At 48.5% G+C, this 14,783-nt stretch overlaps 1 protein-coding gene across 1 annotated transcript in view; it reads right to left on the bottom strand.

The window, feature by feature from the left end:
* Positions 1–1,965: 1,965 nt before the first annotated feature.
* CREB3L1 (cAMP responsive element binding protein 3 like 1) overlaps positions 1,966–14,783 on the bottom strand; it is a gene marked incomplete at both ends in the record, with an annotated part of 42,923 nt that continues 30,105 nt past the window's right edge. Inside the window, 9 exons of the mRNA XM_082283082.1 lie at positions 1,966–2,002; positions 2,401–2,644; positions 3,097–3,217; positions 7,233–7,332; positions 9,629–9,697; positions 11,550–11,608; positions 12,393–12,542; positions 13,185–13,345; positions 14,257–14,335. Coding sequence (XP_082139208.1) covers positions 1,966–2,002; positions 2,401–2,644; positions 3,097–3,217; positions 7,233–7,332; positions 9,629–9,697; positions 11,550–11,608; positions 12,393–12,542; positions 13,185–13,345; positions 14,257–14,335 — 1,020 coding nt within the window. The remainder of the gene's footprint in view (positions 2,003–2,400; positions 2,645–3,096; positions 3,218–7,232; positions 7,333–9,628; positions 9,698–11,549; positions 11,609–12,392; positions 12,543–13,184; positions 13,346–14,256; positions 14,336–14,783) is intronic.

Raw genomic sequence — 14,783 nt, forward strand, 5'->3', positions numbered from 1 at the left:
TTAAGGGATCGGCAATAATACAAAATAAGTTTCATTATGTACAAACGAGTTCTGCTCTTGATCTCTGTACAACGGTGGGAGTGGGAGGCATGGGGACATGCTCAGTGAAGTGTTGGGGTGGAGGAGGGCGTGCTTGGACCCGGCAGTGGTTCTTTGTGCTGGGGTGGAGGTGGAGGATGGGGAGTGCAGTGGTATCTGGTGACCAGCGGGTCCTGTGGGGAGAGCAGAGCTGTGCTGAAAGCCTTCCTCTTCATCACCCCACTGGCCACGCATGCACGGCTGCAGCTAGCTGTGTCCAGATTTTCCTAAATGACTTTGAGGGGCAAAACCAATTTTCAAAAGGGAGAACAGAAGGATGTGAGGGCCCTTTCTTCACTTCTCTCAGTCCTTGAGCAAGAGCCATCCCATCCTTCCTCTACAGGGAGCATTCTCCACTCCCGGCCTGGGGGAAGAGGAGAGGCTGGGGCAGTGCAGAGTGAGTCCAGGGTGCTTGATGAGAAACAAGCAGAAGAGGAGCCTGCTGGGAGACCTGGCAGAGTGCAACCTGCCACATCCCAGATCTCCGACACTCATATCCCACATTGTCCTTCCATCAAATGGCAGCTGAGGGAATGGAGTGAGGAGACACTTCAGCCTTTTCGCAGGGCTTTTGCTGGAGAGGAAGAAGGGTCAGAAATGGGTGTCTGGGTGCTAAAGAGGATGGCATAGGCTTGAGGTTACTTCAACACCAAGCTTGGCAAGTCTGGCCCAAGAGGTGGTATGGCAAGAGTTTGCTACCTTTGGTGTCAATATTTAGAAAGAAGAGGTCTAAAACTGTCTTTGGTTGTCCTGGCCAATTCCAACATGCCACCTCTTTCCTGACAGATGTACCTGTCTCCAGAAATGCCAGTAAGTCCTCAGTGGCTTTCACAACACTATTGTGCACACAGAGGATGTGAGGGGAATGATGGTTAATCTGACAGCCCTCCAAAGGGTTGCTTAGCTCTCTCTGCTGGTTCCTAGAAACACCCCATTTGGCATGAAGCAGAATCAGGGATGGAGAGCCGGGATGGGGGTTGGGTTATGGGAATGTGTTTCTCTCACTCACTCTCAAAGGGGGAGGCCTGCAGAATGGAAAGTGAGAAGGCCACTGACCTGGTTAGCACTGCACTGTAGGGCCCAAGCTGGGAACAGAAAGAAAAATACCACCCCTGCCAAAACTGGGGTGCTGAGGGTGGGGAAAAATGGGTTGTGAGGGAAAGTTGTTCTCTTTTTCAGAGCTCTGGTCACCCAGAAGCCGCTGGCTAATTTTTATGGTGATTTATCTGTCTGGGATCTCTCTCCCCCACTCCGTTTGTGTGCAGATCTGTGCAGATAGTTGGTGTTGAAGTTACGTAGGCGTGTCCATCAAGAGAAAACTAGAGCAAGAAAGAACTAGGTTTTCTCTCAATGGAAGCAGAAATATACTAACATATGGAGGGCAAGGAATGAGCTCAAACTCTCCAGAGCCATCTCTCCAGCACCAGCATCACCCACTCCTAAAACCCTCAGGCAGGACAGTAAATCCAGCACTTTCTCTCTCCTTCAGGTGCATCTGATGTAGCCAAGGGGTACACATGTGGGGACAGCCCCCTTGGTCTGGAGGCTTTGGGGAGTGAGCTGAATAGTTTGTGGGCTTCCCCTGATCTCCCTCCACCTCAAGGTGAGCCCACATCCATAGGGTAGTGCTCATTTAAGCAGGAGGTAAGGCCAGGAGAAGAGGGAGTCTCAGGCCTTCTCCAGACACTTACTGCTGGTTCTGGCAGTCCTGTGACTCCCCTCAAAGAGATCAGCACTAATGGGGATGATGGGGAAGGGGAGGAGCTGAACCCAAGGCCAGTTTAGGAGTGTCTAAATGCAGTGCCCTCTCCTGCCAAGTCCCCTCAGTTGCTTAGTGAGGAGGGAATCCTGCAATCAGACAGATGAGGCCTTGAGGTCCAGCAGCTGCTACAAGAATTCAGTTGTCTCACTGGAGCTTGTCTCCCTGAGGAAAAGAAAAGACAAGCCATCAGTCAAGGTTCATTGTAGCCTCCTATGCAAATTCACCTCTCTGTGTACCCAGCTAGCTTGCTCTGACCAGGATGAACTCCTTCCACAGGGCATTAAATGGAATGCAAACCTGGGACCACTTGAGTCATCCAGCCCTCCACATCTTTATACAAGTGGGACACTGCTTTATGGATGAACTTTTGCTCTAGAAAATGAACTTGTTCTTATGCTCCCTGCCAGCACTGGCCTCCTCCAGCCAGTGCTCTTAGCTGACTACCTGTCCCGGGCGGCTCCGCTGTCCTTAGCTTGCAGCAGAGGGGACGGACATGCCTGCTGCTTACCCCCAGACACCATGCTGTGCTTTGGGCTCAGAAGGTGGCCCCACCTACTTACCTCTCATGGAATTGCTCTTTGAGGTGGCTGAGAGGTGGGTCAGTTTGGTTCTGGTCAGGACCCCCCTGGGTTTTGCTCAGATATTTAGTTGTCTCATGTGTCCTGGCCAGATGAGGCCTTCCCTCCTCAGACTGCCTTTTTTTGGCTTCCCACCCCTCAGGATGGTCCATGGTTAGGAAGGAGCTATAGCTCTCTTCTAAGGAGCCAGCACCCTCATCATAGAAAAGGAGGCTCCGTGACTGAACTGGAAAAAAGGAGAGCATTGGTTAACAATGAGGACAAGGTCTCTTGCAATGGGTGTGGGTCATGATGGTGGTTCCAGCACACGCTCGCCCAGCCTTGTCCATGTGTAACTGTGCAGGACACCCTCCTCCCCCCAGCTTCAGGAAGCAAATGCCCCCCTGGACACACAGCCTCTTCAGAAGACAACCAGTCTGCTCTGGGACTTTTCCCTCACGTTCCTTCCTTTGACACTTGTCATGTTTTGGGACAACGGTTAGCACAGAATGACAACAGGCCCAACAAGGAGCTGTTGTGAGAGTTTGTACCACTGACAGATCAGGAATCTTCCCTCGCCACAGTCCCAGCATATGGCATAGGCACAGAGGCGAGGATGCCATGCCTGATCAGGGAGTGTCGAGAGAAGAGCTGGAAATGGTTTGACAAGTTGACATGGAAGAACCACATTAGACTCACTCTTACTAGTTGTGTAAATGTCTGGTGCTGGTGTTGCTTTCACTGTCTGTGATGCTGAAGAGAATTCAGGGAGACAGGGCATCAGGGATCCCAGGATCAGAACGAAGCAGAGTGCCAGCACCTAGAAAAGAGATCAGTACAGAGTCAGTGCCACGAGCCACGAAGAAACACTCCCCTCACAGCACACCAACATGAGGCTGTGTAAGAAGATCTGGTCAGGCTGACAGCTGGGTACCTGTGGTCCCCCAGAGAGGGAAGGGGCTTGCTGTGCTAATCTCTGTTGCACATTCAAGAAGGGAAGTCAGAAACTTCCTCTTGTTGCTTTATTTGGGGTATTTCCAGCTCTTTTGTGAGAACTTGCCCATCCTATTGAGGAGAGATAGTGGAAGGCATAGCTGAGAAACAAGCTGGAAAAAAGAGGAGACTCAACAGAGACAAACTCTGCCTTGACCAAAGGGAACCTGACCATTGGCTTAGCAGGAGCTGTTGTGGGCTGTAAAGAAAACAAACCCACAGGAGAAATCTGGGAGGTACCACACACATAGCAAAGTGAAGCTACTATGCATGCAAGGACAGAAATGACAGCAGAACTGCAGTTGCCTAATACCTGATAGTAAAGATGCCAAATTGCAGGAAAGGGTTAAATTTATGCTTGACGTGTAGCTATGCAGGACCACGTGTTAGTGCCTCCTGCTATCAGGCAGACGAGTCAGAGCTACTAGGTAGTGATAACAGGAGAGAGGTATGTGAAATCTCCCCTGAAATCCTCCTCAGGTAGGCCTGGGCCTATCTGGAAATTCTGCCGTAACAGTAAAGCTTCAGAGTGAAATGCCAGTGCTGATCGTAAGGGACTCTATAGAGCTTAGGGAACTGCCAGTACAGAGGAAGAAAGGACACAGGGGAAATGGAACAGAACCAATTTATTGAACACTCATGCACTATGCATGGTCTGTAACCACCTGCTGCCAGCTCAGTGCTCAGACTGAGCAGCCAAAGAGGCAATGCATCTGTTGGTGATTTCTACTACCTATGTATAAACGAACTAATCTGACCTGGATGGACGCCTGTGGAGACAGCCAGCAACTGCTTGACTGCTTTTCAGAAGTCACCTATTTTGGAATACCTGTCCCTAAGTAATGCACAGAACCTGGTACATCAAGGTAATTTTGACCACCAGGGGATTCCAGGAGATGTGGAAGATTGAATAATAACATGGGGATACTATATTATGTAAAGAGGGATTTTAATTGTCCAGACTCTTCGTGGCTGGTTTTAAAGTAAGGACATTAAATGAAGACAGCATAGATGCTGCCTAAGCATGGCACATGAGGCATTTAGAATCCTTATTCCACAAAAACAGGAAAAAATAAATTCTGAATAGATGTTGCTTGGAATTATCACAGCCAAACACACAACTTGGAGAAAAGTGAGCCAGCCCTGTAAAGTATGTTCTTTCCTTCTAAAACAAAACAGGCTTTTTGGGCTGAGAAAGAGCAGTATACTTAACATCTTGCTTTAACATGGCTTTCAACTGAGGCTTTGCAAAACAGCACTGTTTTTACTCTGTTTTGTTTCAGGTTAAGTCTGATGCTCTGATTCACTTCCAGTTCAAACTCTACAACACTTCATAACAATAACTCTTGCCTTGATTCTGAGTAACGTTCAAGTCACAGCTTTGGATCATCTCATTATTTGACCTCTTAAAATGGAGGGAAATTAAGCTAGAGAAAACTACTGCAAAGCCATTTGGAAAGGTGGAGGCAAAATTAAAAAAAAAGACATACTGAGAGTGTATTTATCAAATGGCTCACTGTCAAACTGTGAGGCAGTAGCAGATGGAGTAGCAGAGAGATCTGTTGTGGATCTGGCAAGATTCAACATTTTTAAGCTTGACTTAAATGATGGACTGTACCAAATCTGCAGATGGGCGAGACTACAGACTGGATTTTGGTCAATATTCAAATTCAGAATGATCTTGACCTTGGGAAGAAGTGGTCCAAGAGAACAGTGGGAAGATCTATACAGACCAATGTGGAGACCTGCTGAGACCTCTGAGGTGGGCAGGGGAAATACATCAGTGGCTACATGTTTCAGCTGTTCTACAGAAGAGGATCTGGGCGTTAAACTGATGCATAACATGGGTCCAAGTCAGTGTCACTTTGCAAAGGGCAAATCTCAGCCCAAGCATTATGAACAGGCTTTCTGGCTGGATTTGTACTGGCCTTCAGGTGGAACACTATGCCCAGCTTTGGGCCCTATACTTCCAAGAAGATGCAGGGCCATTGGAGGAAGTCTGGTAGAGAGTTCTGGGAACAAGCAGTGATTCAGTAACAGCCTTCGAGGGAAGACTGAATAAATTATGGTGATTTAGCAGAGCAGACTGAAGGAAGTTGCTTGAAAACAAGAGTTTTCAAGTATGTAAAATGCAGCTGCACAAAGGGAGAATAAACAGATCTTGCTTACAATGGGCAGAAGAAGTTCTAATAGGCTTAAGCTGTTGCAAGGAAGATTGAAATCAGATAGCAAGAAAGCTTTATCTGGGAAAGATAACATAGCACTGGAATGGTTTGCCGGAGGAGGCTGAGGACTGCTCACCACTGGAGGCCTTCAAGAGCTGGCAGTACAAAAATCCAGCAGCAATGACACACAGCTAAAGAAGGGTAGCCTGCTCCACTCCCATGCTGCAAGACACGATGATTCTACATATCTGTCATGATAAGGAATGCTGTACTTGAAAATGGAAAATGAGAACTCAGAGGCTTATGAAAGGAACTGGTCAGAGATAGAAAAGCAAATTACAAATTCTTGAAATGCTTCAAAACTAGGAAGTCTGAGAGAGTGGGTGTGTGGGCTGGGATGCCTGCAACAAAGGGAGCAGCAAGGAGACATAAGACATTGTTGGGAAGCCAAATTAGATATTTTATCAGCCTATAGCACAGGGAATGTCAGGAAGGCACCTCTTCTAGACTTGTTTATTCCAGGTAGTAGCACTGAAGAACTGCTGGAGCCAGGGGTGCTCTGATGAGCTGCTGCACTAAGGAGCAATGAGTCACTGGGCTCAGCTGGGTCACACCCAAAAATGTGGAAAGAACTTGGGAATGAAGACAGAGAGCAGAGAAAAAAACAGTCAGTCATTAAAATCTGATCTGACATGGGGGCAGCAAAGAGTAGCAAAAGTTTGAGCAGATTTTGAAAGGAGGAAGTGCTTAAAATTACAGAGTCGGGGCTCTGGAACCAAGGAAACTCATTGAACCAGGACCAGAAAACAATCCCTCAGGACACTGAGGGTGCTGAGAAAGTGGGGCAAGTACCTCACCATCTGTTTGCATTTTGTGACTGCTAACAGTACAGAAGTGATAATCATATATAGATAACTAACTCTGGCAAATTTGTCACGAGCAGCTACTATGACAATCCTGCAAAGACATCAGAGGGGTGAAGATTTTATTTTTACCATGGATCAGAAACTTTCCTCCTGGCAAAAAAAATGAGATGAAGAACAACCAATTGACTCTACTTATGGCTACACACTGGCATGCCCTAAAACTCATCAATGAAGTAAATATTTATTAACCATGATCCTCCACTACGAGGCAAACAGGGATTACCAAAACAACAGACAACCCCGAATTATTATGGTTAGTCAAAAGGACAAACAAAGAGAATTCCAGCTGAATTTAACAAAGCCTAATGTGCAGGCATAGCAAGAACAGATGCCATTTCTTGCTGATAAACACAAGGTAATGCCCACTGGGATGAATACTTGGACTGTTCCTCTGCCCTGCTGAGTTAAACATTAAGCATTACCAGCTCAGCAAAAGAAAACTGCCCATTACAATGGAAGCTCATTGAAGATTTTTGCTGAATGGATAATAGCTAATGAAAAGCAAACAAAGTGCTGTTTTGCCCAAAGAACAAGGCAGTGAAAATGCAGGAATTATTCTAATGTTGTTGCATAAACAACTGATGTATGTACATATGACACAGGACACAGCTCTGGTGACTATAACACAAAAGGAAGGAGCAGATGTAACTGACAACAGAGCTGGGCCGCAGGGAAGAGGGCAGAGACAGGCAATCAACAAAGCTGTCTGGAGAAGCATGGCCAATAAGGAAGATGGAAATGAAGCTTATACCATTAGACAGGTCCCAGTCTGCGTGGAAGCCATTTTATAAGGTCTGGAGACTTTCCCAGCTACCAGAGCCTGAAGCTTCTGTAACTGCTGTAGCAGAGTCCTGTGATAGGAAACAACGCATATCAAAACTTAATAAGGAGGTAGAAGCCAGTAAATGAGCCAAGAATAGCACTACCCACTCCATATTTTACCCTGATTTTCCCTTCTTGTGAAAACAAGTATCTCCCCTTGCTGTGTATTTCCTAAGTCCTCTGACCAAACAGGCTTGGAAAACAAGAAACAAAAAAGGGTCTTACCAGTGGGCCCACTACCACCTTCACTGCACCTCCCCACTATTATGAATGATCCATTAATTTAGGACTCCTGGGTGCCTCAAAGCCCAGACAGTCAATTCCCAGAGCAGTGGAGAGCCAGGATACCATGAAAACCAAGCTCTGGCATGGAGACTGAACTTCGTAGACGGGTCAGGCCTTTAGAACAGGCTTGCCTGCTCCCAGTTCACTCAGAGACACACACTCTGAAGCTTGACCTGTGCCCCAAACTGTGGTGGAGAGAGAAATAAGAAATGGTTGTGATCCCCTCAAGCTTCTTCAGTCTTGGCAAATTCTGCAGAGGGATGTAGGCAAAGCCAAATCTTGAGTTCAGCAGTTAATTCATACTCTGACTGCCCTGGTTGGAACACATGCTAAGGTCTCTCTGCTCCATTTAACTGTTCATGGGCATCTGCACACATAACACTAAACAGTGGTAGGTGTTACCAAGAGCTACTGAACCCTTCACTGAGCTGGTGAAGGAATCTGGGATGAGGGAGACTACAGAGCACACAGTTCCCAAGAGTTGCATATTATTGAAACTGAGCCTATTGCTGACTTTCCCTCTGGGAGCACTGACTGTTTCACACAAGTATGTTTGAACTTTCATAAAATGCCAGGTCTTGGAACCAGGAGATTGCAGGAGAATCCCAGCTTTATCCCTTTCCAAATCCTGTTTTGCTCCCTGTACATGTGGAGAGAAGCACAGAGTGTCCCCCTGGCAGTGCTCAAAAACCAAACCAACTTAGAAAGAACACAATGTGTATTTTGGGAAAAAAATAAAAATCTCTTGGCTTTTAGGCCAGTCTCCTGATTTTTCAGGGTGGGGCTCACACTTTTTCAGCAGCAGGGCTGCCCACACTCCCAGAGAGACCAGGGGGGCAAGCTGTGCCCCATGCACGAGAGCAGCAGTGCAGCTGTATTTCTGGCAGACAGGAGACCTCTGGCCCTCGCACACCTCAGCCAGACCGTTCCTGGCAGCCCCCAGTCCCAGCACCAGTGGCAGGCCTGGAAGCCAAGGCCACTGCACTCATGTCATGCAATGGGAGGAAGGTGTGCAGTAGAGCATCTAGGAGTACTCCATGAGCTGTCATGGCAGCAGAGGAGTGGGTGAGGAACTGGCTCTCTGGCTGTGGTTCTCCCCTTCAAGTCGAGCTGATATAAATGGAGCTATAGACACAAGCATCCCCTGCAGTTTACCCTGCCCTTGCTCACACCTGTTGTGTCTAGTAAGATGGGGCAGAGCTGGGCCCTTCTCCAGCTCCAGCTGCCCATCCCCACTGCAGGGGTGGGAGTCTTCATTATTTGCTTCCAAGGAAGCAAATTCCCCATGTGATTGGTTGGCCAGGTCTGCATATTAGAAGCACAAGTGTTCACCAGAGCCTTGAGTGAGGAAACCCAGAGCCTTGGGTGAGAGAACTTTGGGGCTGTGGGAGCAGCTTGCTCCTTTCAGGTGAGCAATAACAGCAGATGAGATAGAGATTCTCTGGGCTCGCTATGCCCAAAAGAGGCTGGGAAAGGGCTGGGACACCACATGCACAAGGAATTGCCCTGGATTTGGTGGGAGTTGGGATCTCTACTTTTATTTAGAAGAATGGGCTTTCCCTTTCCACCAAGTCTGTTCAGTTTTCTCAAGAGAAACCTGAAACAGCCACAATATGCCCAGGACCCTGTATTTCTCCAAAGAGCCCAAAAGCAGAAACAGTGAGTCTGAGAGGCTGTTGTGAGGGGCCTCCCTTAATGCATCTGCCCTGGAGACAGACAGAGTCCTGGAGGGGAATGGAGAAGGCACCACGAGCCCAAAGGATTGCAGGGAGAAGGATGAAGAGATATGGGAAACATGCCTTCCCTCCCTCCCCTCGCTGCAGTGTCCTGGCATCCCAACACAAACATTCCAGGCTTGCTAACCAAACCCAGCTGCCTCATTGCTGTCATGGGCTGAAAACCAGCACCTCACCAAGCAGCATCCATCCAGGAGCTGAGGGAGCCTGCTTTTCTCTTCCTGTCCCCCTGCTCCAGTGCTCCCGACTTCCCTTCCTACCCACCCTGCCCTATCCACAGAGGGCCAAGTCTAGCTCCTCTTACCTGTTTGCATTTTCTAAGGTCTCCACTTTTTTCCAGAGTTCATTGTTTTCTGTTGTGTATGTCTCGACCCTATGGGAATAAAAGCCATAGCCAGTTAGTCACAAAGGCCAGACAGATTAAGACAATGCAGTCCTTGCTTTTCATGGGGTATGGCGGCTCAGTGGCTTCATCTGTCACCTACAGATATGGTCCTGGAATCAAATGTTACTTGGCCCACCTGATTGCAGCCAGCCCCAGTGGAGCAGGGATGAGACTGCAGGTGGACAGTTACAATGTGACAGTTCCCAGTTCAGGGTCTCCTGAGGGTTGGGAGAGACAGTAGCACCTGCTTACAGGCAGGTCAAGTCAGGACAGACACAAAGTTATGCAGACATTTCCTTCACTTCCAAACCCCCCTAAGAAGCATGAAAAAGGAGGAGTGGGACAAATTCAAACCTCTCCCACTCATTCTGGGAACCTGCCCTGGGCTCTGCGCCCCGGCTGTGAAATCCAGACGGTTCTGTTCAAACGCTGGGCCAGCTCCGACTGCAGGCACTTGAGGGCAGCAGAGAACCTGCAGGCTCCTTCCCACAGCTTCCGACGGGAAAGTGGTTAGGCTGCAGCTGGGACAAGGGAAGGGGAGTGCCTCCAGGTCGGGAGAAAGGCAGACCAGAGACACAGCCTTATCCTGCTGGAGGTTTGCAGCACAGCCTTTGAACCAGGCGTTCCGTGCAAAAACTGGGCTTGCAGCAAAAGTGTCAAACTAAATGGTGAAGGCCCAAGTACAGGTTTTGACAAATCAGCTTTTAGTAAGCCAAGCTGACCAAAGGCATGTTCTATTAAAAAAAAAAAAAAATCACTGAATGCTGCTTTTGGTTCACATTTAAACCTGGCATTGTTTGAAAGCCATCTGTCATAGCAATGCTCTAGCGTAACAAACTGCTGAGTACATACAGGCAGCACGGCAACATCTGGGGAGGAGGCCCCAGCACCAAACACCCTGGACCTGCCCCTTGAGCGAGGTCAGCCAACTCCCCAGCCCCGGCATGAAGGTCCCCATATGGGACACTAGCTGGAGGTGATGTGCTCTGATGCCTGGACATACCTGTGCACACTGAGGTGCAGCATGAGAACCTGAAGGTGCCTTGAATCATCTGCTTTAATTGAGCATTTCTGTGGAACTAGAGAAGATAAATAGCATCAGGGAGAAGAGTTAATTAAAGTTGGGTTTGGAGGTTGTTTTTTTCCATTTGTTGATCTCAGATGGTGTTAGTAACTGGGAAGAAAATGGTAATTATACAGAAACATGAATTTGTGCCTGGATTTCAGCATTCTTCTTTGCCTGGGAATGTGCATTAGGGCTGCTAGTACAGGAATTATTTTCTGCCCTGTCAGTGTCATGTGACTTCAATTTAGGCTTATGCCTGCTAGGCGTGCAGGACCTCAAGGTTGCAAGGAGAAAAACAAAGCTAATGCAGAGAGTGGAAGTGGGGGAGAGTGTGGGGAATAACTGTAATGCAAGGTTTTTCTTGCTGTCAAGTGCTTGTGTGTCCACCTTCATGGGAAGAGAGGGCAAGAAAGCCACTGTCAGTGCCCTCACACAGCCTGCCACTTATGGGACAGACAAAATAGAAGCAACTTCTAGAGGGGAAACATGACTCTTACCCAAAATCCCACCTTGTTGGCAGCCAAAATGGCCTATGTTTTGCAGGGGACCTGCCAAACGAAGCAGTTGGAAACACAGAATTTCTTGACCAATCTTTATCCCGCAAGAGGATTTCTAGGAGGGAGGAGAGTAGGGGCAGGATCCCAAACCAAACTCCTGTGCAGCCAGCCTTGCAAGGAACTGTATTTTTTGAGCAATTCAGAGACAAAACACTAGAAAGGGGGGCTGTGCATGGACAGAATCCTTTTCTCAAAGTAAGACTGAGAAGAAACTTACTTTTTCTCTAGACATTCCACATACTCTTTCTTCTTCCTGCGGCTCTCCTGAGCTGAGATCTGTGAGGGGGGCAAGCCATCAGAGGGGAGTCAGTATCATGAGCCTCTGGACATTTCTTTGTGGCTCACGCATCTTGTCTGTTCCCTGCACACACAGCATCCTAAAGGCAAATGGGAAGTTGCCTTCCAGTCTGCCATTCCTGCTGGTCTCCAGGCCAAAACTGGGAGGGATGGATGCTGTAGGTATGCAGCCTTCCCTGGCTTGTAGCCCACAACCTTTTTTTGCATTATGCCCCTTGCTGCTGAGAGCATCTTTCCACTCCTCTGACTCACATGGGTATGTGCTGTGGCCATGTGGGTTCATTCTGCCCAAGACCACTTCTGAGTCATTGGGTGATTCGTTCAGTCTCACCATATCTCCCACAGGATGCTTTCTAATCCCAGTCTAAAGTCTCACAGCCTCTGCCTGGCTAGTGAACACTGTGCATCACCCGTCCTGCACCATGCAATGGCTTTGGTTTCCCTGCCCTTGCAACAAGGCCTGACCAGACCAGTTTGTCTGATCTGTGATACCTTAGCTGGTGGACCCTGTCCCAGGCCACACACTCCCAGGAGCTGGGCTGGAAGCCACACTTCCCAGATATGGCTGTTTGCAGAACATCCAAGCAGAGATGCCCCTTGGCACCATTTGGTGGCTTGCGAGGCTTGTGCTAGTGTACCAAAGGCAGGATCCCACCTTTTCTGAGCTGCAGTGCAGCTGAGGAGGTGAGGGTAACTATAGCACTGGTCAGCTGAGGATGCTCTGGAATCATGGGAACTGTATGATTACATGTTTTGCAGTCACCTTGTTTTTGATTTTCCTCCTGACCCTCTTCAGTGCTTTCTCCTCTGCTTTGGTGAGGGGCAGCTTGGTAGGAATGGGGTAGCCCTCTGCAATCAAGGTGCGCTTCTCCTCTTCAGTCAAGAGCAGTGGGCCAGAGGTTCCTTGTAACTTCTGAAACACAAAGAGAGCATCCATCAGTGTCACCAAGAAGTTCTACTCCAGTGATCCTCCTTAAAGCCTTGCAGAGCAGCCAGAGGCTGTACACATCAGAATAGAATACACTACTGCCCACTGACACCAAACAGGTGCGGGGCAGTGCTCTTTCCTACTCTCAACCCGATCCTAGGGGCACAGCTCAGCAACTCCTTTCGTCTTTTACTTGGGAGGGCATCTGCTCCTTCACAGTGAGGCTGGCTACACACTTACACTGCAGGACCCTGCCAACAAACTTCTGGGTGACGGTTAAAATGGTTCGGATAGGGGAATTCTCAGTAATTCCTCTCTCCCATTAGCCTCCTCAGAAAGTCCTTTAGTGCATCGGCCACTTCCCAAAGAATGGGTGAAAGACAGTACCTGCTAAAACAAGGTAGCTGCTGGTAGATTTTATGCAAGATTCATTGTGCCTCTCCTCACTCCTGCGAGCGCTTTTTGTCCCCACATCCTTGTGCTAAGGCATCACATTGCCTTGATAGATCATTTCAGCTTGGAGACCTTAGCAAGGGCAGGAACCTCCACGTGAGCCTTGGAAAGCCTCCAAAACCCTCTGAGCAGCAAGGAGCCCTGTGTCCCAGTGATGCCCTGCTGCCTCCTTACGTGTGGTGCTGTGAGGAGAGGTGAGGAGGAGATGGCAGTAGAAGACCGAGCAGCAGGCCGGGCTGGGCTGGAGGGAGGCAGGGACCGAGGGCTCTGAGATCCGTCGCTGTCACTGCCATGGCTGCTGGGTGGAGTTGGAGGCATCTGCACCAGGTCATCTACTGAGAAATAAGGAGATCAAGTCAATGGCTCTCATGTCAGCCTGTTGGTACAGGCATAGGGCCCTGCCTATAACAAAGGGCTGGAAGGAGAGGGTGATGAGTTTCACAAGATGGAGTGAGTCTGAGAAAAAGGCTGAACTGAGCACTGCCCAAGACAGAGGTTAGACTGACCTCAAATGTGCTAAACTAGGAACTGCAGAGGAGCTGGCAGGGGCTTTGCCAAGGCACGGAGGGTATTTACAAAGCAATAAGGTACTCCAGTGTCAACCAAAATGAAGTAAAAAGCCCATGATATTTTGCTCCATAGTCTGTTAACGAGTACAGAAAGCTCTGTGAGAGAAAAGCTCTTCCAAAAGCACTGCAAGACTCACACACTTGCCAGCACACTTGATCCAACAGGGCTCTGGTCACTCAGTTGGTTTCCAAGCACTTGAAAACTGTCCCCACTTTGTACTGGAGAGCCCTAGGGGCCTTAATGGAGGTGGGAATATGCCTTAGGAATGTCTCTCTGCGGCAGTGGGAGTTCCCATAGTGCTTTCATTTGTGCATCGGCAGATTTTCAGATGCTTGGGTTTCTTTCAAATTAAACTGGATCCTGAATTTCCTGACTTTCAGATGGTTATTTTTGGATAGCTCTACAGTCTCTCTGAGGATTTTAAAGCACTCTTGCATATTTCCAGATCTGAAGTGGCCTGTTTTGCCTGGGAGTCCCTGTCTGAACAATTTTGTGTGTGGCTGCTGATGCAGATGCTGATCTTAGTTGGAACAGTGCAGTGCCCACTCCCCTATTGCTCTGTGCCCCAGTGCTACCTTATGTGAACGGCTCTGCCCTCAGGTGTTGTCTTTTCTCCCTGTATAATAACAATCTATATCTGAGTAATACAGCTGACCAGGAAATTCTATCTTCTTACCTGTAGGTACATTTAGAAACTGGTTCACCTCTTTGGGTTCAGCTTTGATCACAGGTGCTGGAGTCATTTCTATAGGAATCTGTGGAAGAGAAGCAGAAAGAGCTCTTGGCCACTGCTACCTCCCCTGCCCAGAAGGATCCCACCAGTTCTGTTCATAGCCACTGCTCCCCTGCTGTCTGTCCTGCCCCATCTCACAGCTCTGCCCCAAAGGAGCCTCTCACCACACATAAAGGAAACCAAGAGTTCAAACATAAGCCCCTGAAGTCTCAGTTGCTGGGCACACAGAGTGCAAACACATTTGCAGAGGAAGTGGCAGTGGCAGATGGATGTGCTGCCAAGTAATGCACTGAGCTAAGTACCTCCAAAATGGAGATGACTTTTATTCTTGGCAATTCTTCCTTTGATAGACCCAGACAGTGTAATTTAAACCAACCCCTGCGTTACCACGGGAAGTCCCTCTTTGATCTGCCTTCATTATAAAGGGGAGTATGGAGGTTGTACAGAAACAGAACAACCCCCCCATCCTG

Source organism: Coloeus monedula, assembly GCF_965178545.1.
Source record: "Coloeus monedula genome assembly, chromosome: 6".
In the NCBI taxonomy this organism is placed as follows: domain Eukaryota; kingdom Metazoa; phylum Chordata; class Aves; order Passeriformes; family Corvidae; genus Coloeus; species Coloeus monedula.